At 48.3% G+C, this 24,804-nt stretch overlaps 1 protein-coding gene across 3 annotated transcripts in view; it reads left to right on the forward strand.

Moving 5' to 3' along the window:
• Positions 1–24,235, forward strand: part of slain2 (SLAIN motif family, member 2) — a 30,237-nt gene extending 6,002 nt beyond the window's left edge. Inside the window, exons 3-9 of one of the 3 annotated variants that reach the window (XM_061238826.1) lie at positions 1,372–1,512; positions 1,981–2,151; positions 14,306–14,677; positions 14,839–14,985; positions 16,482–16,670; positions 19,319–19,538; positions 21,727–24,235. In XM_061238826.1, the coding sequence (XP_061094810.1) occupies positions 1,372–1,512; positions 1,981–2,151; positions 14,306–14,677; positions 14,839–14,985; positions 16,482–16,670; positions 19,319–19,538; positions 21,727–21,793 (1,307 nt within the window). In that variant the 3' untranslated portion in view covers positions 21,794–24,235. The remainder of the gene's footprint in view (positions 1–1,371; positions 1,513–1,980; positions 2,152–14,305; positions 14,678–14,838; positions 14,986–16,481; positions 16,671–19,318; positions 19,539–21,726) is intronic. The other 2 variants (XM_061238827.1, XM_061238828.1) reach the window with 2 other exon arrangements.
• The last annotated feature ends 569 nt before the right edge of the window (positions 24,236–24,804 follow it).

The raw sequence follows: 24,804 nt of genomic DNA on the forward strand, positions 1-24,804 counted from the left end.
AGCCCATGTGTACTGCTGTGTGACGCACTGACAGCCCATGTGTACTGCTGTATGACGCACTGACAGCCCATGTGTACTGCTGTGTGACGCACTGACAGCCCATGTGTACTGCTGTATGACGCACTGACAGCCCATGTGTACTGCTGTATGACGCACTGACAGCCCATGTGTACTGCTGTATGACGCACTGACAGCCCATGTGTACTGCTGTGTGACGCACTGACAGCCCATGTGTACTGCTGTATGACGCACTGACAGCCCATGTGTACTGCTGTATGACGCACTGACAGCCCATGTGTACTGCTGTATGACGCACTGACAGCCCATGTGTACTGCTGTATGACGCACTGACAGCCCTGACAGCCCATGTGTACTGCTGTATGACGCACTGACAGCCCTGACAGCCCATGTGTACTGCTGTATGACGCACTGACAGCCCATGTGTACTGCTGTATGACGCACTGAGTGCAGTAGCGATTGCTGCATCAGCATAGGGTTGTTTAGTGATCTCACACTGTAAAGGGCTCACACATGGTTGGATTTCAGAGGGCAAGGTTTATGCTTTAGCTCCAGAGACAGAGCTTGCAGTGTGAAGCTTATGGAGCAGAGTATCTGCTTTGTCTACGTGGCCTGGGAATCTGCCAGGACACACACCTGTGTGAATCTCATGGCTCAGAGGTCAGCTCCCAGAATGCATTTCCAGGTGGGAGGTTTGTGCTGAAAGTTTAGGTGCGTGCATACACACAGAGGTGTTACTCAGAAGGGGAGTCACAGGTCACATTTACCCTATCTCACACACACACGCACACACACACACACTAGACACAGACGCACACATGCACACACATGCGCACACACATACACACACACTCACACACACACACACTCACACACACACACACACACACACACACACACACACACACACACACACTCACACTGCAGTCAGTGAGGGGCTGAAAGGGTGCGTTGTTATTCTCTGTCCGTCGGCGGATAATGGCCTCTTTCTTAACCCCGGGTCTGTGGAAGTGTGTGAGAAACACAGCAGTGAATATTCCCTCCAGAACAATGGCACTAGCACAGAGGAACACATGGTATCCCATCACACACTGCTGTGAGCAAGAGTTACACACTCACCACCACTCTCTCACTCCATCTCTCTCAAATTAAGCTTTTTTGAGAGAGATGCCACACATCTGTTTAGTATTTTTTTACACTAAATGTAAATTAACTGACAACATAACAATATCCCCAATAATAATATAATGCATGTGCATATTTGTGTGTGTGTGTGTGTGTGTGTGTGTATGTGTGTGTGTGTGTGTGCGTGTGTTTGTCCGTGTATGTGTGTATGTGTGTGTGTGTGTATAGCGAGTAAGAGGCGGAGTCTCTACAGCACCCCCTACAGCCCACCCACAGGAAACAGCCCCTACAGCAGCGGCTTCAACTCGCCATCATCCACTCCTGCCAGAGCGCCCATCGTCAAGCAGCTAGTGCTGCCTGGCAGCGCAGGTACGAGCAAGCCACCACACCTGCACCCACCTGCACCCATCTGCACTCACCTGCACTCACCTGCCCACTCCTGGACTGCTGAATTCACATGCATTTACCTTTGTGTGTGTGTGTGTGTGTGTGTGTATGGTGTGTGTGTGTGTGTGTGTGTGTGTGTGTGTGTGTATGGTGTGTGTATGGTGTGTGTGTGTGTGTGTGTGTGTGTATGGTGTGTGTACGGTGTGTGTATGGTGTGTGTGTATGGTGCGTGTATGGTGTGTGTGTGTGTGTGTGTGTGTATGGTGTGTGTGTGTGTGTGTGTATGGTGTGTGTGTGTGTGGTGTGTGTGTGTGTATGGTGTGTGTGTGTGTGTGTGTGTATGGTGTGTGTGTGTGTGTGTGTGTATGGTGTGTGTGTGTGTGTGTGTATGGTGTGTGTGTGTGTGTGTGTGTGTGTGTGTGTGTGTGTGTATGTGTACGGTGGCCCCAGGGCCCCAGCGGACCTCAGCAGAAAAGAACCCTCCAGCAGTGAGCCCGCAGTCGTCGGTGGACAGTGAACTCAGCACTTCAGAGATGGACGAGGACTCTGTGGGCTCATCCTCCACCTACAAGCTCAATGACGTCACTGATGTGCAGATCCTCGCCCGCATGCAGGAGGAGAGTGAGTACCCTGCTCCTCAAACCCCACCCCCGTAAACCTTGCCCTCTGGAATCCGACATCCATTAACCTTGCCTTCTCTCATATCCAACTGCCGTAAAACCTTGCCCTCTCAAATCTGACCACCCTAAACCTTGCTCTCTCTCAAATCCGACATCCATAAACCTTTCCCTCTCAAATCCGACATCCAGAAACCTTGCCCTCTCAAATCTAACCCCCATAAACCTTGCCCTCTCAAATTCAACCCCCATAAACCTTGCCCTCTCAAATCCGACATCCATAAACCTTTGCCTCTCAAATCCGATATCTATAAACCTTGCCCTCTCAAATCGGACATCCATAAACTTTGCCCTCTCAAATCCAACCCCCATAAACCTTGCCCTTTCAAATCCGACATCCATAAACCTTGCCCTCTCAAATCCAACCCCAATAAACCTTGCCCTCTCAAATCCGACATCCATAAGCCTTGCCCTCTCTCAAATCCGACATCCATAAACTTTGCCCTCTCAAATCAAACTCCCATTAACTTTGCCCTCTCAAATCAAACCCCCATAAATCTTGCACTTTCAAATCCGACATCTATAAACCTTGCCCTCTCTCAAATCCGACATCCATAAACCTTGCGCCCTCTCAAATCCGATATCCATAAACCTTGCTTTCTCTCAAATCTAACCCCTTTAAATCTTGCCCTCTCTCAAATCCAACCCCCGTAAAACCTTGCCCTTTCAAATCCGACATCCATAAACCTTGCCCTCTCAAATCCGACCCCTTTAAACATTGACCTCTCAAATCCGACCCCTTTAAACATTGCCCTCTCAAATCCGACATCCATAAACCTTGCCCTCTCAAATCCGACCCCTTTAAACATTGCCCTCTCAAATCCGACCCCTTTAAACATTGCCCTCTCAAATCCGACATCCATAAACCTTGCACTCGCTCAAATCTGACATCCATAAACCTTGCTCTCTCATATCCGACATCCATAAACCTTGCGCCCTCTCAAATCCGATATCCATAAACCTTGCTTTCTCTCAAATCCAACCCCTTTAAATCTTGCCCTCTCTCAAATCCAAGCCCCGTAAAACCTTGCCCTTTCAAATCCGACATCCATAAACCTTGCCCTCTCAAATCCGACCCCTTTAAACATTGCCCTCTCAAATCCGACCCCTTTAAACATTGCCCTCTCAAATCCGACATCCATAAACCTTGCACTCGCTCAAATCTGACATCCATAAACCTTGCTCTCTCATATCCGACATCCATAAACCTTGCCCTCGCTCAAATCTGACATCCATAAACCTTGCCCTCTCAAATCCGACCCCTTTAAACATTGCCCTCTCAAATCCGACCCCTTTAAACATTGCCCTCTCAAATCCGACATCCATAAACCTTGCCCTCTCAAATCCAACGTCCATGAACCTTGCCCTCTCTCAAATCCGACATCCATAAACATTGCCCTCTCAAATCCAACGTCCATGAACCTTGCCCTCTCTCAAATCCGACATCCATAAACTTTGCCCTCTCAAATCAAACCCCCATAAACTTTGCCCTCTCAAATCAAACCCCCATAAACCTTGCACTCTCAAATCCGACATCTATAAACCTTGCCCTCTCTCAAATCCGACATCCATAAACCTTGCGCCCTCTCAAATCCGACATCCATAAACCTTGCCCTCTCATATCCGACATCCATAAACCTTGCCCTCTCATATCCGACATCCATAAACCTTGCCCTCTCAAACCCGACATCCATAAACCTTGCCCTCTCTCAAATTCAACCCCCATAAAACTTGCCCTCTCAAATCCGACATCCATAAGCCTTGCCCTCTCAAATCCGACATCCATAAACCTTGCACTCTCAAATCCGACATCTATAAACCTTGCCCTCTCTCAAATCCGACATCCATAAACCTTGCGCCCTCTCAAATCCGATATCCATAAACCTTGCCCTCTCTCAAATCCAACCCCTGTAAAACCTTGCCCTCTCAAATACAACCCCCGTAAAACCTTGCCCTCTCAAATCCGACATCCGTAAACCTTGTCCTCTCAAATCCGACATCAAATAAACCTTGCCTTCTCTCAAACCCAACCCCTTTAAATCTTTCCCTTTCAAATCCAACCCCCTTAAACCTTGCCCTCTCTAAAATCTGACATCCATGAACCTTTCCCTCTCAAATCCAACCCCCATAAACCTTGCCCTCTCTCAAATCCGACATCCATAAATCATGCCCTCATAAATCCGAAATCCATAAACCTTGCTTCCTCTCATATGCGACATCCATGAACCTTGCTCCCTCTCAAATCCAACATCCATAAACCTTGCACTCTCAAATCCGACCCCTTTAAACATTGCCCTCTCAAATCCGACCCCTTTAAACATTGCCCTCTCAAATCCGACATCCAAAAACCTTGCCCTCGCTGAAATCTGACATCCATGAACCTTGCCCTCTCTCAAATCCGACATCCATAAACTTTGCCCTCTCAAATCAAACCCCCATAAACTTTGCCCTCTCAAATCAAACCCCCATAAACCTTGCACTCTCAAATCCGACATCAATGAACCTTGCCCTCTCTCAAATCCGACATCCATAAACCTTGCGCCCTCTCAAATCCGATATCCATAAACCTTGCTTTCTCTCAAATCCAACCCCTTTAAATCTTGCCCTCTCTCAAATCCAACCCCCGTAAAACCTTGCCCTTTCAAATCCAACATCCATAAACCTTGCCCTCTCAAATCCGACCCCTTTAAACATCCATCCATCCATCCATCCATTATCTGAACCTGCTTATCCTGATCAGGGTCGCAGGGGGGCTGGAGCCTATCCCAGCATACATTGGGCGAAAGGCAGGAATACACCCTGGACAGGTCGCCAGTCCATCGCAGGGCACACACACCATTCACTCACACACTCATACCTACGGGCAATTTAGACTCTCCAATCAGCCTAACCTGCATGTCTTTGGACTGTGGGAGGAAACCGGAGTACCTGGAGGAAACCCACGCAGACACGGGGAGAACATGCAAACTCCGCACAGAGAGGCCCCGGCCGACGGGGATTCGAACCCAGGACCTCCTTGCTGTGAGGCGGCAGTGCTACCCACTGCACCATCCGTGCCGCCCCCCTTTAAACATTGCCCTCTCAAATCCGACATCTATAAACCTTGCCCCCTCTCAAATCCGATATCCATAAACCTTGCCTTCTCTCAAATCCAACCCCTTTAAATCTTGCCCTCTCTCAAATTCAACCCCCATAAACCTTGCCCTCTCTCAAATCCGACATCCATAAACCTTTGCCTCTCAAATCCGACATCCATAAACCTTGCCCTCTCTCAAATCCGACATCCATAAACCTTGCCCTCTCAAACCCGACATCCATAAACCTTGCCCTCTCATATCCGACATCCATAAACCTTGCCCTCTCAAACCCGACATCCATAAACCTTGCCCTCTCTCAAATTCAACCCCCATAAAACTTGCCCTCTCAAATCCGACATCCATAAGCCTTGCCCTCTGAAATCCGACATCCATAAACCTTGCACTCTCAAATCCGACATCTATAAACCTTGCCCTCTCTCAAATCCGACATCCATAAACCTTGCGCCCTCTCAAATCTGATATCCATAAACCTTGCTTTCTCTCAAATCTAACCCCTTTAAATCTTGCCCTCTCTCAAATCCAACCCCCGTAAAACCTTGCCCTTTCAAATCCGACATCCATAAACCTTGCCCTCTCAAATCCGACCCCTTTAAACATTGCCCTCTCAAATCCAACCCCTTTAAACATTGCCCTCTCAAATCCGACATCCATAAACCTTGCCCTCGCTCAAATCTGACATCCATAAACCTTGCTCTCTCATATCCGACATCCATAAACCTTGCCCTCTCTCAAATCCGACATCCATAAACATTGCCCTCTCAAATCCAACGTCCATGAACCTTGCCCTCTCTCAAATCCGACATCCATAAACTTTGCCCTCTCAAATCAAACCACCATAAACTTTGCCCTCTCAAATCAAACCCCCATAAACCTTGCACTCTCAAATCCGACATCAATAAACCTTGCGCCCTCTCAAATCCGATATCCATAAACCTTGCTTTCTCTCAAATCCAACCCCTTTAAATCTTGCCCTCGCTCAAATCCAAGCCCCTTTAAACATTGCCCTATCAAATCCGACCCCTTTAAACATTGCCCTCTCAAATCCGACCCCTTTAAACATTGCCCTCTCAAATCCGACATCCATAAACCTTGCACTCGCTCAAATCTGACATCCATAAACCTTGCTCTCTCATATCCGACATCCATAAACCTTGCGCCCTCTCAAATCCGATATCCATAAACCTTGCTTTCTCTGAAATCCAACCCCTTTAAATCTTGCCCTCTCTCAAATCCAAGCCCTGTAAAACCTTGCCCTTTCAAATCCGAGATCCATAAACCTTGCCCTCTCAAATCCGACCCCTTTAAACATTGCCCTCTCAAATCCGACCCCTTTAAACATTGCCCTCTCAAATCCGACATCCATAAACCTTGCACTCGCTCAAATCTGACATCCATAAACCTTGCTCTCTCATATCCGACATCCATAAACCTTGCCCTCGCTCAAATCTGACATCCATAAACCTTGCCCTCTCAAATCCAACGTCCATGTACCTTGCCCTCTCTCAAATCCGACATCCATAAACATTGCCCTCTCAAATCCAACGTCCATGAACCTTGCCCTCTCTCAAATCCGACATCCATAAACTTTGCCCTCTCAAATCAAACCCCCATAAACTTTGCCCTCTCAAATCAAACCCCTATAAACTTTGCCCTCTCAAATCAAACCCCCATAAACCTTGCACTCTCAAATCCGACATCTATAAACCTTGCCCTCTCTCAAATGCGACATCCATAAACCTTGCGCCCTCTCAAATCCGACATCCATAAACCTTGCCCTCTCATATCCGACATCCATAAACCTTGCCCTCTCAAACCCGACATCCATAAACCTTGCCCTCTCAAATCCGACATCCATAAACCTTGCCCTCTCATATCCGACATCCATAAACCTTGCACTCTCAAATCCGACATCAATAAGCCTTGCCCTCTCAAATCCGACATCCATAAACCTTGCACTCTCAAATCCGACATCTATAAACCTTGCCCTCTCTCAAATCCGACATCCATAAACCTTGCGCCCTCTCAAATCCGATATCCATAAACCTTGCCCTCTCTCAAATCCAACCCCTGTAAAACCTTGCCCTCTCAAATACAACCCCTGTAAAACCTTGCCCTCTCAAATCCGACATCCATAAACCTTGTCCTCTCAAATCCGACATCAAATAAACCTTGCCTTCTCTCAAACCCAACCCCTTTAAATCTTTCCCTCTCAAATCCAACCCCCTTAAACCTTGCCCTCTCTAAAATCTGACATCCATGAACCTTTCCCTCTCAAATCCAACCCCCATAAACCTTGCCCTCTCTCAAATCCGACATCCATAAATCATGCCCTCATAAATCCGAAATCCATAAACCTTGCTCCCTCTCATATGCGACATCCATGAACCTTGCTCCCTCTCAAATCCAACATCCATAAACCTTGCCCTCTCAAATCCGACCCCTTTAAACATTGCCCTCTCAAATCCGACCCCTTTAAACATTGCCCTCTCAAATCCGACATCCATAAACCTTGCCCTCGCTGAAATCTGACATCCATAAACCTTGCTCTCTCATATCCGACATCCATAAACCTTGCGCCCTCTCAAATCCGATATCCATAAACCTTGCTTTCTCTCAAATCCAACCCCTTTAAATCTTGCCCTCTCTCAAATCCAAGCCCCGTAAAACCTTGCCCTTTCAAATCCGACATCCATAAACCTTGCCCTCTCAAATCCGACCCCTTTAAACATTGCCCCCTCTCAAATCCGATATCCATAAACCTTGCCTTCTCTCAAATTCAACCCCCATAAAACTTGCCCTCTCAAATCCGACATCTATAAGCCTTGCCCTCTCAAATCCGACATCCATAAACCTTGCACTCTCAAATCCGACATCTATAAACCTTGCCCTCTCTCAAATCCGACATCCATAAACCTTGCGCCCTCTCAAATCCGATATCCATAAACCTTGCCCTCTCTCAAATCCAACCCCTGTAAAACCTTGCCCTCTCAAATACAACCCCCGTAAAACCTTGCCCTCTCAAATCCGACATCCGTAAACCTTGTCCTCTCAAATCCGACATCAAATAAACCTTGCCTTCTCTCAAACCCAACCCCTTTAAATCTTTCCCTCTCAAATCCAACCCCCTTAAACCTTGCCCTCTCTAAAATCTGACATCCATGAACCTTTCCCTCTCAAATCCAACCCCCATAAACCTTGCCCTCTCTCAAATCCGACATCCATAAATCATGCCCTCATAAATCCGAAATCCATAAACCTTGCTTCCTCTCATATGCGACATCCATGAACCTTGCTCCCTCTCAAATCCAACATCCATAAACCTTGCACTCTCAAATCCGACCCCTTTAAACATTGCCCTCTCAAATCCGACCCCTTTAAACATTGCCCTCTCAAATCCGACATCCATAAACCTTGCCCTCGCTGAAATCTGACATCCATGAACCTTGCCCTCTCTCAAATCCGACATCCATAAACTTTGCCCTCTCAAATCAAACCCCCATAAACTTTGCCCTCTCAAATCAAACCCCCATAAACCTTGCACTCTCAAATCCGACATCAATAAACCTTGCCCTCTCTCAAATCCGACATCCATAAACCTTGCGCCCTCTCAAATCCGATATCCATAAACCTTGCTTTCTCTCAAATCCAACCCCTTTAAATCTTGCCCTCTCTCAAATCCAACCCCCGTAAAACCTTGCCCTTTCAAATCCAACATCCATGAACCTTGCCCTCTCAAATCCGACCCCTTTAAACATTGCCCTCTCAAATCCGACATCTATAAACCTTGCCCCCTCTCAAATCCGATATCCATAAACCTTGCCTTCTCTCAAATCCAACCCCTTTAAATCTTGCCCTCTCTCAAATTCAACCCCCATAAACCATGCCCTCTCTCAAATCCGACATCCATAAACCTTTGCCTCTCAAATCCGACATCCATAAACCTTGCCCTCTCTCAAATCCGACATCCATAAACCTTGCCCTCTCAAACCCGACATCCATAAACCTTGCCCTCTCATATCCGACATCCATAAACCTTGCCCTCTCAAACCCGACATCCATAAACCTTGCCCTCTCTCAAATTCAACCCCCATAAAACTTGCCCTCTCAAATCCGACATCCATAAGCCTTGCCCTCTGAAATCCGACATCCATAAACCTTGCACTCTCAAATCCGACATCCATAAACCTTGCGCCCTCTCAAATCCGATATCCATAAACCTTGCTTTCTCTCAAATCTAACCCCTTTAAATCTTGCCCTCTCTCAAATCCGACATCCATAAACCTTGCGCCCTCTCAAATCCGATATCCATAAACCTTGCTTTCTCTCAAATCTAACCCCTTTAAATCTTGCCCTCTCTCAAATCCAACCCCCGTAAAACCTTGCCCTTTCAAATCCGACATCCATAAACCTTGCCCTCTCAAATCCGACCCCTTTAAACATTGCCCTCTCAAATCCAACCCCTTTAAACATTGCCCTCTCAAATCCGACATCCATAAACCTTGCCCTCGCTCAAATCTGACATCCATAAACCTTGCTCTCTCATATCCGACATCCATAAACATTGCCCTCTCAAATCCAACGTCCATGAACCTTGCCCTCTCTCAAATCCGACATCCATAAACTTTGCCCTCTCAAATCAAACCCCCATAAACTTTGCCCTCTCAAATCAAACCCCCATAAACCTTGCACTCTCAAATCCGACATCAATAAACCTTGCGCCCTCTCAAATCTGATATCCATAAACCTTGCTTTCTCTCAAATCCAACCCCTTTAAATCTTGCCCTTGCTCAAATCCAAGCCCCTTTAAACATTGCCCTATCAAATCCGACCCCTTTAAACATTGCCCTCTCAAATCCGACATCCATAAACCTTGCCCTCTCAAATCCGACCCCTTTAAACATTGCCCTCTCAAATCCGACCCCTTTAAACATTGCCCTCTCAAATCCGACATCCATAAACCTTGCACTCGCTCAAATCTGACATCCATAAACCTTGCTCTCTCATATCCGACATCCATAAACCTTGCGCCCTCTCAAATCCGATATCCATAAACCTTGCTTTCTCTGAAATCCAACCCCTTTAAATCTTGCCCTCTCTCAAATCCAAGCCCTGTAAAACCTTGCCCTTTCAAATCCGACATCCATAAACCTTGCCTTCTCAAATCCGACCCCTTTAAACATTGCCCTCTCAAATCCGACCCCTTTAAACATTGCCCTCTCAAATCCGACATCCATAAACCTTGCACTCGCTCAAATCTGACATCCATAAACCTTGCTCTCTCATATCCGACATCCATAAACCTTGCCCTCGCTCAAATCTGACATCCATAAACCTTGCCCTCTCAAATCCAACGTCCATGAACCTTGCCCTCTCTCAAATCCGACATCCATAAACATTGCCCTCTCAAATCCAACGTCCATGAACCTTGCCCTCTCTCAAATCCGACATCCATAAACTTTGCCCTCTCAAATCAAACCCCCATAAACTTTGCCCTCTCAAATCAAACCCCTATAAACTTTGCCCTCTCAAATCAAACCCCCATAAACCTTGCACTCTCAAATCCGACATCTATAAACCTTGCCCTCTCTCAAATGCGACATCCATAAACCTTGCGCCCTCTCAAATCCGACATCCATAAACCTTGCCCTCTCATATCCGACATCCATAAACCTTGCCCTCTCAAACCCGACATCCATAAACCTTGCCCTCTCTCAAATTCAACCCCCATAAAACTTGCCCTCTCAAATCCGACATCCATAAGCCTTGCCCTCTCAAATCCGACATCCATAAACCTTGCACTCTCAAATCCGACATCTATAAACCTTGCCCTCTCTCAAATCCGACATCCATAAACCTTGCGCCCTCTCAAATCCGATATCCATAAACCTTGCCCTCTCTCAAATCCAACCCCTGTAAAACCTTGCCCTCTCAAATACAACCCCTGTAAAACCTTGCCCTCTCAAATCCGACATCCATAAACCTTGCCTTCTCTCAAATCCAACCCCTTTAAATCTTGCCCTCTCTCAAATTCAACCCCCATAAACCTTGCCCTCTCTCAAATCCAACCCCTGTAAAACCTTGCCCTCTCAAATACAACCCCTGTAAAACCTTGCCCTCTCAAATCCGACATCCATAAACCTTGCCCTCTCTCAAATCCGACATCCATAAACCTAGCCCTCTCATATCCGACATCCATAAACCTTGCCCTCTCAAACCCGACATTCATAAACCTTGCCCTCTCTCAAATTCAACCCCCATAAAACTTGCCCTCTCAAATCCGACATCCATAAGCCTTGCCCTCTCAAATCCGACATCCATAAACCTTGCACTCTCAAATCCGACATCTATAAACCTTGCCCTCTCTCAAATCCGACATCCATAAACCTTGCGCCCTCTCAAATCCAATATCCATAAACCTTGCTTTCTCTCAAATCCAACCCCTTTAAATCTTGGCCTCTCTCAAATCTAACCCCCGTAAAACCTTGCCCTCTCAAATCCGACATCCATATCCCTTGTCCTCTCAAATCCGACATCAAATAAACCTTGCCTTCTCTCAAACCCAACCCCTTTAAATCTTTCCCTCTCAAATCCAACCCCCTTAAACGTTGCCCTCTCTCAAATCCGACATCCATAATCCTTTCCCTCTCAAATCCAACCCCCATAAACCTTGCCCTCTCTCAAATCCGACATCCATAAATCATGCCCTCATAAATCCGAAATCCATAAACCTTGCTCCCTCTCAAATCCAACCCCTATAAACCTTGCCCTCTGAAATCCAACATCCATAAACCTTGCCCTCTCAAATCCAACCCCTATAAACCTTGCCCTCTGAAATCCGACATCCATAAACCTTGCCCTCTCAAACCCGACATCCATAAATCTTGCCCCCTCTCAAATCCGACATCCATAAACATTGCCCTCTCAAATCCGATATCTATAAACCTTGCCTTCTCTCAAATCCAACCCCTTTAAGCCTTGTCCTCTCAAATCCAACCCCCTTAAAACCTTGCCCTCTCAAATCTGACATCCATAAACCTTGCCCTCTCTCAAATCTGACCTCCATAAACCTTGCCCTCTCTTGGGTGTCTCGGTGGCGCAGCCTGTAGAGCACTGACCGCTTGCTCATTGCAAGCCGCGATGTCGGCGGTTCGAATCGGACCAACCGACATTTGTCGCATGTCTTCCCCTCTCTCTCGCTCCCATTCTTCCTGTCTCTCTATACTATATACTGTCCAATAAAGCTGAAAAAGGCCAAAAAAATATCTTTAAAAAAAAAAAACAAAAAAAAAAAACCTTGCCCTCTCATATCCAACATCTATAAACCTTGCCCTCTCATATCCAACCCCCATAAACCTTGCCCTCTCAAATCCAACCCCCTTCAACGTTGCCCTCTCAAATCCGACATCCATAAACCTTGCCATCTCAAATTCAACCCCCATAAACCTTGCCCTCTCAAATCCGACATCCATAAACTTTGCACTCTCAAATTCAACCCCCATAAACCTTGCCCTCTCAAATCCGACATCCATAAACCTTGCCCTCTCAAATCCGACATCAAATAAACCTTGCCTTCTCTCAAACCCAACCCCTTTAAATCTTTCCCTCTCAAATCCAACCCCCTTAAACGTTGCCCTCTCACAAATCCAACATCCATAAACCTTGCCCTCTCGAATCCAACATCCATAAACCTTGCCTTCTCTCAAACCCAACCCCTTAAAACTTGCCCTCTCAAATCTGACAACCATAAACCTTGCTCTCTCAAATCCGACATCCATAAACCTTGCCCTATCAAATCCGACATCCATAAACTTTGCCCTCTCAAATCTGACATCCATAAACCTTGCCCTCTCAAATCCGACATCCATAAACCTTGCCCTCTCAAATCTGACATCCATAAACCTTGCCCTCTCAAATCCGACATCCATAAACCTTGCCCTCTCAAATCCGACATCCATAAACTTTGCCCTCTCAAATCCAACCCCCATAAACTTTGCCCTCTCAAATCCAACATCCATAAACCTTGCCTTCTCTCAAACCCAACCCCTTAAAACTTGCCCTCTCAAATCCAACATCCATAAACCTTGCCCTCTCAAATTCGACATCCATAAACCTTGCCCTCTCAAATCCAGCCCCCATAAACCTTTCCCTCTCAAATCCGACATCCGTAAACCTTGCCTTGTCTCAAACCCAACCCCTTTAAACCTTGCCCTCTCTCAAACCCAACCCCTTTAAACCTTGGCCCATCTCAAATCCAACCCCCATAAACCTTGCTCTCTCAAATCCAACATCCATAAACCTTGCCTTCTCTCAAACCCAACCCCTTAAAACTTGCCCTCTCAAATCCGACATCCATAAACCTTGCCCTCTCAAATCCGACATCCGTAAACCTTGCCTTGTCTCAACCCCTTTAAACCTTGCCCTCTCTCAAACCCAACCCCTTTAAACCTTGGCCTCTCTCAAATCCAACCCCCATAAACTTTCCCGTCAAATCCGACATCCATAAACTTTGCCCTCTCAAATCTAACCCCCATAAACCTTGCCCTCTCAAATCCAACATCCATAAACCTTGCCCTCTCAAATCCGACATCCGTAAACCTTGCCTTGTCTCAAACCCATACCCCTTTAAACCTTGGCCTCTCTCAAATCCAACCCCCATAAACTTTCCCCTCAAATCTGACCACCCTAAACCTTGCCCTCTCTCAAATCTGACATCCATAAACCTTTCCCTCTCATATGCGACACCCATAAACCTTGCTCCCTCTCAAATCCAACATCCATGAACCTTGCCCTCTCAAATCCGACATCCATAAACCTTGCCCTCTCAAATCCGACATCCATAAACCTTGCCCTCTCAAACCCGACATCCATAAACCTTGCCCTCTCAAATCAGACATCCATAAATCTTGGCCTCTCACATAACCGACCCTCATAAACCAGGCCCTCTCAGGAGCATGTCCATGGTTACCAGGTCTGCCTAATATCTGTGTGGTTGGTTGCTAGGTCTGCGGCAGGACTACGCTGCCACTGCGTCTCGGCGTAGTTCCGGCTCATCCTGCCACTCCCTGCGGCGCGGAACCTTCAGCGACCAGGAGCTTGATGCCCACAGCCTGGAGGATGAGGAGGAGGCCATGCACCCTGCCTTCCACCCGCCAGTCAACCGCTTCAGCCCCTCCCCTCGCCCCTCACCCCGCCATTCCCCCCGCCACTCCCCCCGGAACTCCCCCCGCTCCCGCTCCCCCGCCCGCTCGCTGGAGTATGGCCACACACACAGCCGCGGCTCTCCACAGCCAATCATCAGCCGCCTGCAGCAGCCCCGCCTCTCCCTGCAGGGCCACGCCCCTGACCCGCAGACCAACGCCATCAAGAATGAAGGTAAAGCTGGAGGACCTGGCACAGTGCTGCTCTGCACCCTCTCTGTCTGTCTCTCTGTCTATCCCTCTCTCTCTGTCCGTCTCTCTCTCTGTCCCTCTCTCTCTCTCTCTCTCTGTCTGTCTCTCTCTCTTTCACACTCAAACTCTTCTCTCTCTCTCCAGAGAAGTTGAGGCGGAGCCTGCCTAATCTCTCTCGGTCGGCCGTGGCTCAGGCTGCAGAGCCGGTGAAGAGCAGCAGGAGCTGCGAGTCCAACCTGCAGGAGCCCAACGGCTCTCCCCACGCCCGCCACCCCACGCCCCAGTGCGCCAGTGAGTGCAAACACACACCCTAACCCCTAACCCCCACACACACACACACACACCCTAACACACACACACACACACACACACCCTAACCCCCACACACACACCCTAACACACACACACACACACACACACACACCTAACCCCCACACACACCTAACCCCCACACACACACACACCCTAACCCCCACACACACACCCTAACACACACACACACACACACACACACCTAGCCCCCACACACACACACACCCTAACCACACACACACCCTAACCCCCACACACACACACACACACACCCTAACCCCCACACACACACCCTAACACACACACACACACACACACACACACACACCTAACCCCCACACACACACACACACACCCTAACCCCCACACACACACCCTAACACACACACACACACACACACACACACACACCTAACCCCCACACACACACACACCCTAACCCACACACACACCTAACCCCCCACACACACACACCCTAACCCACACACACACTGGGGCGGCCTGTAGTGTAGTGGTTCAGGTAAATGACTGGGACAGGCAAGGTTGGGGGTTTGAATCCCACTGTAGCCACAGTAAGATCTGCACAGCCGTTGGGCCCTTGAGCAAGGCCCTTAACCCTGCATTGCTCCAGGGGAGGATTGTCTCCTGCTTAGTCTAATCAACTGTACGTCTCTCTGGATAAGAACGTCTGCCAAATGCCATTAATGTAATTAATGTAATGTAACCCCACACACACCTAACCCCCACACACACACCTAACCCCCACACACACCCTAACCCCCACACACACACCCTAACCCACACACACACCTAACCCCCCACACACACACCCTAACCCACACACACCCTAACCCCCATACACACACCTAACCCCACACACACCCTAACCCCCACACACACACACCCTAACCCCCACACACACCTTAACCCCCCCACACACACCCTAACCCACACACACACCCCCAACCCCAATCACAGAGCTATATGAGAGTCACTGTGTTTTTTTGTATTGTTGCTGGTGTGCTGCTATTTCAGTCTCTCCCCCCTGCAATGGGACTTTGGGCTGGGTGGCTGAATGGCCTCTATCTATCTACCCATCCATCTATCCATCCATCTCTCTCTCTCAAATAGGGTGTAGAGGGTTCATCAGGTGTAAGCAGTCTGGGTGATCAACTACAGCATGGCTTCTCTCTTGTGCGTGTGTGTATGTATGCGTGTGTGTGTGTGTGTGTGTGTGTGTGTGTGCAGTGTGTGCGTACAGTGTGTGTGTTAGCTTTGGCTCAGTGCTCCTGGCTGTATCTCTTACTATAGATCTGAACAGGGAATGCTCCCCAACCCCCCAGTTAACCTTAAACCCTGCCGAGCACTCTCTACCTCCTCCGGTTTGGTCCCGCTCTCGCTCCCTCGCTCTCCCTCTCTCGCTCTCTCGCTCCCTCGCTCCCTCTCTCCTGTAACGTGCCCTTGTCTCCCCACAGCCCCGCCCAGCAGGTACTCACATGCCCCCCGCACCGCTCGCTCTTCCCCGAAAACCAAAGCGCAGCTTGGCCTGCCAGCCAATCAGAGCCCATCTTCCTTACGAGGTAACGGCCTGCCAGCCAATCAGAGCCCATCTTCCTTACGAGGTAACGGCCTGCCAGCCAATCAGAGCCCATCTTCCTTACGAGGTAACGGCCTGCCAGCCAATCAGAGCCCATCTTCCTTATGAAGTAACGGCCTGTCAGCCAATCAGAGCCCATCTTCCTTATGAAGTAACGGCCTGTCAGCCAATCAGAGCCCATCTTCCTTATGAAGTAACGGCCTGTCAGCCAATCAGAGCCTGGCTTCCTTACAAGGTAACATCCTGCCAGCCAATCAGAGCAAGCCTTCCTCACGAGGTAGTGGTCTGCCAGCCAATCACTCTTCAGTCAATCAGGCTCTCTGTAGTCACAGGGTTGAGTATCTTTGGGATTTTATTGATTCTTATCAGCTCCGATTGTTAACGGTTCCCGATTCTGATTCCAATATGGTTAAAAAAAAGGTTACATTTCTTGATAACAAAAAAACTTTTTAAGTGTTGACCCTACAACCAAGGGTATTGTTTCATTAAAATAACAAAATTCTAGATCTTTGTAACCTAATGTTCAGAAAGTAAACACAGACAATAACAATAAACAAACTCAAGATTTCTACAGTCAAAAAGTTAGGTTGTGAAACACATAGAGAACAGACTTATTAAAAAAAAAAAGTTTTAATCCATCATCAAGACCTGATCAAATATTATTTCAGCAATTCTTTCTTGTATTTACATGCTCTTCCTCTTTGTCACTCTGCTGTATTTTCTCCTCTTCTGCATTTTGCCTGGCCGTCATTGTCCCTGAAGCCACACTGTTGACCATTTACCCGCGGTCTCGTGATGCTCTCTCCCTGCTGTGGTGCTCTCTCCCTGCTGTGGTGCTCTCTCCCTGCTGGTGATGCTCTCTCCCTGCTGGTGATGCTCTCTCCCTGCTGGTGATGCTCTCTCCCTGCTGGTGATGCTCTCTCCCTGCTGTGGTGCTCTCTCCCTGCTGGTGATGCTCTCTTCCTGCTGGTGATGCTCTCTTCCTGCTGGTGATGCTCCCTGCTGTGGTGCTCTCTCCCTGCTGGTGATGCTCTCTCCCTGCTGGTGATGCTCTCTCCCTGCTGGTGATGCTCTCTCCCTGCTGTGGTGCTCTCTCCCTGCTGTGGTGCTCTCTCCCTGCTGGTGATGCTCCCTGCTGTGGTGCTCTCTCCCTGCTGTGGTGCTCTCTCCCTGCTGGTGATGCTCTCTCCCTGCTGTGGTGCTCTCTCCCTGCTGGTGATGCTCTCTCCCTGCTGGTGATGCTCCCTGCTGTGGTGCTCTCTCCCTGCTGTGGTGCTCTCTCCCTGCTGGTGATGCTCTCTCCCTGCTGGTGATGCTCTCTCCCTGCTGGTGATGCTCCCTGCTGTGGTGCTCTCTCCCTGCTGGTGATGCTCCCTGCTGTGGTGCTCTCTCCCTGCTGGTGATGCTCCCTGCTGGTGATGCTCCCTGCTGTGGTGCTCTCTCCCTGCTGGTGATGCTCTCTCCCTGCTGTGGTGCTCTCTCCCTGCTGGTGATGCTCTCTCCCTGCTGGTGATGCTCCCTGCTGGTGATGCTCTCTCCCTGCTGGTGATGCTCTCTCCCTGCTGGTGATGCTCTCTCCCTGCTGTGGTGCTCTCTCCTTGCTGTGGTGCTCTCTCCCTGCTGTGGTGCTCTCTCCCTGCTGTGGTGCTCTCATGCTGTGGACGCATGACTCTTTCAGTGGCAGATGTGTCTGTCTGCAATATGGCTGTAACATTTACACTCGAAATGGGAATCCTATTGGAATAGTTACATTAATTGCCATGTTTGAACGCGAGAGAGAGAACATTTGAATTACGTGGTATTCATTCCTTCTGCCACAAACTCAATTGTATATCTGAAATGGTCAATATGATTGGGTAGACCATCAGTAGCCTACAGTCCATACACGCACTCATCCGCTCTCTCCATTGCTTTGGCATATTATGTTCTGATAAAACTTCTATTAGTGTATAAGCAACGTTTCGCGAGCTAGTTAACAAAGCATAACTAAGAAAATGTACTACATATTACCATTATTACTGTTAGAATTTTTTTATCCTCTGGTAAAATGCAAGTCTAATAGCATTATATGGATGGAATTGAACATGCATTTCACCTCCTGAAGAGATTGAAGGGAAATCCCCCCGAAACAAACAGCAACTGAAAGAGGCTGCAGTAAAAGCATCACAAACGAAGAATGCAACAGTTTTGTGATATCAAAGGGTCACAGGCTTGATGCAGTTATTGTAGTAACTGAGTATGTGAGTGAGTGTGTGAGAGTGTAACTGTGTTTGTGTGAGTGTGTGTGTGAGTGTGTAACTGTGTGTGTGCGAGTGTGTAACTGTGTGTGTGTGTGTGCGAGTGTGTAAGTGTGTGTGTGCGAGAATGCTTCTCTCCCTGCATTACTGAGGGTTCAGGCCCAGTGTATAGGGCCTACAAGTACAGGTGTGAAAGGTAAAACCCAGGTCTCTCTCTCTGTCTCTTTCTCTGTCTCTCTCTTTCTGTCTCTCTCCCTCCCTCCCTCTCTCTCTCTCTCCCTGTCTGTCTCTCTCTCCCTTTTTAATTTAAAACCAAATGTATTTTTACAGCTTTAGCACATTTTCTATTGGAATTTGTTTGAAAATCCAGACAGTTTTCTGATGTGTACCTCCCCCTCCATTCTCTCTCTCCCTCTCTTTCTTCACCTCTCTCCCCCTCCCCCACTCTCTCTCACCCTCTCTCTCTCTCTCTCTCCAGTCCCCTCTCCCAGTAAGCTGCGAGCTCCAGCCACGCCCTCTCCCCTGTCTCTGCGCCAGCCAGTCAAGGCCCTCTCCAGCTCAGGCTCCACCCCCTCCTCAGGCACAGCCACGCCCACTCGCTCCCTAGGCCCCGCCCGCAGTGGCCTGCCACGCCCCTCTGTCTCGTCAGGGGGCGGAGTCTCCGCACCACGGAGCAAACTGGCTCAGCCTGTCCGCAGGTACTCTGAACACACACTCTACACTGAACACACACTCTACACTGAACACACACTCTACACTGAACACACACTCTACACTGAACACACACTCTACACTGAACACACACTCTACACTGAACACACACTCTTACACTGAACACACACTCTACACTGAACACACACTCTTACACTGAACACACACTCTTACACTGAACACACACTCTACACTGAACACACACTCTACACTGAACACACACTCTACACTGAACACACACTCTACACTGAACACACACTCTTACACTGAACACACACTCTACACTGAACACACACTCCTACACTGAACACACACTCTACACTGAACACACACTCTACACTGAACACACACTCTACACTGAACACACACTCTTACACTGAACACACACTCTTACACTGAACACACACTCTTACACTGAACACACACTCTTACACTGAACACACACTCTACACTGAACACACACTCTTACACTGAACACACACTACACTGAACACACACTCTACACTGAACACACACTCTACACTGAACACACACTCTACACTGAACACACACTCTACACTGAACACACACTCTACACTGAACACACACTCTACACTGAACACACACTCTTACACTGAACACACACTCTACACTGAACACACACTCTACACTGAACACACACTCTACACTGAACACACACTCTTACACTGAACACACACTCTACACTGAACACACACTCTACACTGAACACACACTCTTACACTGAACACACACTCTTACACTGAACACACACTCTTACACTGAACACACACTCTACACTGAACACACACTCTTACACTGAACACACACTCTACACTGAACACACACTCTACACTGAACACACACTCTACACTGAACACACACTCTACACTGAACACACACTCTACACTGAACACACACTCTACACTGAACACACACTCTACACTGAACACACACTCTACACTGAACACACACTCTACACTGAACACACACTCTACACTGAACACACACTCTACACTGAACACACACTCTTACACTGAACACACACTCTACACTGAACACACACTCTACACTGAACACACACTCTTACACTGAACACACACTCTTACACTGAACACACACTCTTACACTGAACACACACTCTACACTGAACACACACTCTACACTGAACACACACTCTACACTGAACACACACTCTACACTGAACACACACTCTTACACTGAACACACACTCTTACACTGAACACACACTCTTACACTGAACACACACTACACTGAACACACACTCTTACACTGAACACACACTCTACACTGAACACACACTCTTATACTGAACACACACTCTACACTGAACACACACTCTTACACTGAACACACACTCTTACACTGAACACACACTCTACACTGAACACACACTCTTACACTGAACACACACTCTTACACTGAACACACACTCTACACTGAACACACACTCTTACACTGAACACACACTCTACACTGAACACACACTCTTCACTGAACACATACTCTACACTGAACACACACTCTACACTGAACACACACTCTTACACTGAACACACACTCTTACACTGAACACACACTCTACACTGAACACACACTCTACACTGAACACACACTCTACACTGAACACACACTCTACACTGAACACACACTCTTACACTGAACACACACTCTACACTGAACACACACTCTTACACTGAACACACACTCTACACTGAACACACACTCTACACTGAACACACACGCTTACGCAGTAACACAGGAGAACACACACGCTTACGCAGTAACACAGGAGAACACACACGCTTACGCAGTAACACAGGAGAACACACACGCTTACGCAGTAACACAGGAGAACACACACGCTTACGCAGTAACACAGGAGAACACACACTCTTACGCAGTAACACAGGAGAACACACACTCTTGTTATCTTTTGTTGTGCTATGTTGTATGAACAGTAGCACTGGTCATGAACACACACAGGGGGGTGGTTGATTGTGTTGGATGTTGCTGATTGGCTGATTGTGTTGGATGTTGCTGATTGGTTGATTGTGTTGGATGTTGCTGATTGGCTGATTGTGTTGGATGTTGCTGATTGGTTGATTGTGTTGGATGTTGCTGATTGGTTGATTGTGTTGGATGTGCCCCCCCCAGGTCCCTCCCGCCCCCCCGCTCCTACAGCGGTGCCAAGGACGACAGCTGGAGAGAGGGCTGCTACTGAGGGGGCGGGGCCCAGTCGCTCGCCCAATCAGCACGGACCGCCAGAGATGACCTCGTCGCACTTTATGAGAGAGGAGAGAGAGAGGAGAAAAATCCCAAATCAAAAAACATAAAAAGAACAACAAACATTTCATACAATCACCCTTTCACCCCACGATCCGCCCCAAACCCCCGTAGACCCGCCCCAAACCCCAAACCCCAAACCCCAAACCCCCGTAGACCCGCCCCAAACCCCAAACCCCCGTAGACCCGCTCCGGCCAATGCCAAAGAACCCACTGGCACTGTGGCGGTATCAGAGGGACCCGTTAGCCAGAGAGCCAAACCAGACTACCCTCCTACACCCTGCACCCTGCAGACTACCCTCCTACACCCTGCACCCTGCAGACTACCCTCCTACACCCTACAGACTACAGACTACCCTCCTACACCCTGCACCCTACAGACTACCCTCCTACACCCTGCACCCTGCAAACTACCCTCCTACACCCTGCAGACTACCCTCCTACACCCTACAGACTACAGACTACCCCCCCAAACCCTACAGACTACAGACTACCCTCCTACACCCTGCACCCTACAGACTACCCTCCTACACCCTGCACCCTACAGACTACCCTCCTACACCCTGCACCCTACAGACTACCCTACAGACTACCCTCCTACACCCTGCACCCTACAGACTACCCTCCTACACCTTGCACCCTACAGACTACCCTACTACACCCTGCACCCTGCAGACTACCCTCCTACACCCTGCAGACTACACCCTACACCCTGCAGACTACCCTCCTACGCTCCTCCTATCCTTCCAGACACATTTCAGGGGCGGGGCCTGGCGTGGCCAGAGGGGCTGTGATTGGCTGGGACCTGGCAGTACTCCTGTATCTATGCACCTGGCCCCTCGGCACCTTTGTACAGGTGTGTGTTACCTGTGCGAAACCCCCCCAGTGGCCTGGGGACGGCCTCTGACCTCTGACCTCTGACCCCTGTGAAGTGCCTGTGTTGATCAGATAAATCGTTTGAACCCCCCTGGAAACGGACACAAAACAAACAAAAACAACCCTAAATTCCATTTCCTGTCAGCTGAGCTGGAAGATGATTCTGCTTTTAATTTGTGATATTATTTATTTATTATTTGAATTTATTTAAAGGGTTTTTTTGCAGGATATATACGAATGACACATAACGCAGTATTCATTTATTTTAATTGAATTGTAATTGTTGGTTATAATTCTATTTTGTTCTAGTTTGTTTTGGAACCATTTTGAATATCAGGAAGCTTATTTTCAAAGAGATTTTTCCAAAGTGTGTTATTCCCGTGTGATGTCCTGGTGAAAGAGTGACATCATCACTGCCCTCACAGACGGTGATGAGTTCATTTGTAGAAGTGTGGGGTTGTGCCGCAGAATGGTGATGTCATGAGTCTCACACACACACACACACACTCACACTCACACTCACACACTCACACTCACACTCACACACTCATACTCACACACTCACACCCCACACAGACACACACACACACACAGATCTCACACACACACCCCACACACACACAGATCTCATACACACCCCCCCCCCCACACACACACACACACACACAGATCTCAAACACACCCCACACAGACACACACACACACACACACAGATCTCACACACACACCCCACACACACACAGATCTCATACACACCCCCCCCCCCCCCCACACACACACACACAGATCTCATACACACACCACACATACACACACACCTTGCACACAACCAACACACCCCACACACACAGCCTATAGATCACAAAAGCACACGGCAGGGTATAACAATTACCTTATATCTGTGTGCGTGTGTGTGTGTCAGTGTGAGTATGTATGTGTCTGTGTGAGTGTGTGCGTCTACGAGTGTGTGTGTGTGTGTGTGTGTGTGTGTGTGTGTGTGTGTGTGTGTGAGAGAGAGAGTGTGTGTGCCGCCTCTCTCTTGCTGTGCTAACAGGAAGCTGGGGGGGGGGGGGGGGTAGTTTGAAGCCTTGCTCCACAGATGTGTGCGCTGCAGTAATGCTCCCCACAGAAACGAGTGCCTATGATTTAATGAGTTCTGCAGTGACTTACTTTTGAATGTGACCTTAGTTTCCCTTTCGGTGCCAATGACTTTATTTTGCCAATTTATTAGTGCAAGAAAAGCCTGACGTGATCTCTGCTCGAGGTTCTAAAAAGAAATGTCATGGTGATGCTTTTTGTTTTAGCAATTGCCTAAAAAAAATTCCCGAGAAGTATGTTGAATGTGCTGTGATATTTTCAAAGAGAAACGCTCCTCCTGTAAGAGAGGAGAGCAGAGTAAGAGAGGCCGGCCATTTTGTGCGATTGTTTTGTTTACACTTTTATATCCACAACATGACTACTTTCCGCTTCTAAAGTCACATTTCAAATAAAAGTTTAGAAACTTCTTCCGACTACTGGTGTACAAATGCTCTTCTCCTTCTCCTGATTTGCTTTCTGGTTTCCAGTTGATATGTTAATATGGGTGTTTTTCATGAATGGCTAATCATGTGGCTAATTAGCTGATTGAGCCTGGGTAACTGCATACGCACTGCCCTCCAGGACTGCAGTTAAACCTGCAGACACAGCGCCCCCTCCAGGACTGGAGTTAAACCTGCAGACACTGCGGCCCTCCAGGACTGGAGTTAAACCTGCAGACACTGCGGCCCCTCCAGGACTGGAGTTAAACCTGCAGACACAGCGCCCCCTCCAGGACTGGAGTTAAACCTGCAGACACAGCACCCCCTCCAGGACTGGAGTTAAACCTGCAGACACAGCGCCCCCTCCAGGACTGGAGTTAAACCTGCAGACACAGCGCCCCCTCCAGGACTGGAGTTAAACCTGCAGACACAGCGCCCCCTCCAGGACTGGAGTTAAACCTGGAGACACAGCGCCCCCTCCAGGACTGGAGTTAAACCTGCAGACACAGCGCCCCCTCCAGGACTGGAGTTAAACCTGCAGACACTGCAGCCCTCC

This window comes from Conger conger, chromosome 4 (genome assembly GCF_963514075.1).
Source record: "Conger conger chromosome 4, fConCon1.1, whole genome shotgun sequence".
Lineage (NCBI taxonomy): Eukaryota > Metazoa > Chordata > Actinopteri > Anguilliformes > Congridae > Conger > Conger conger.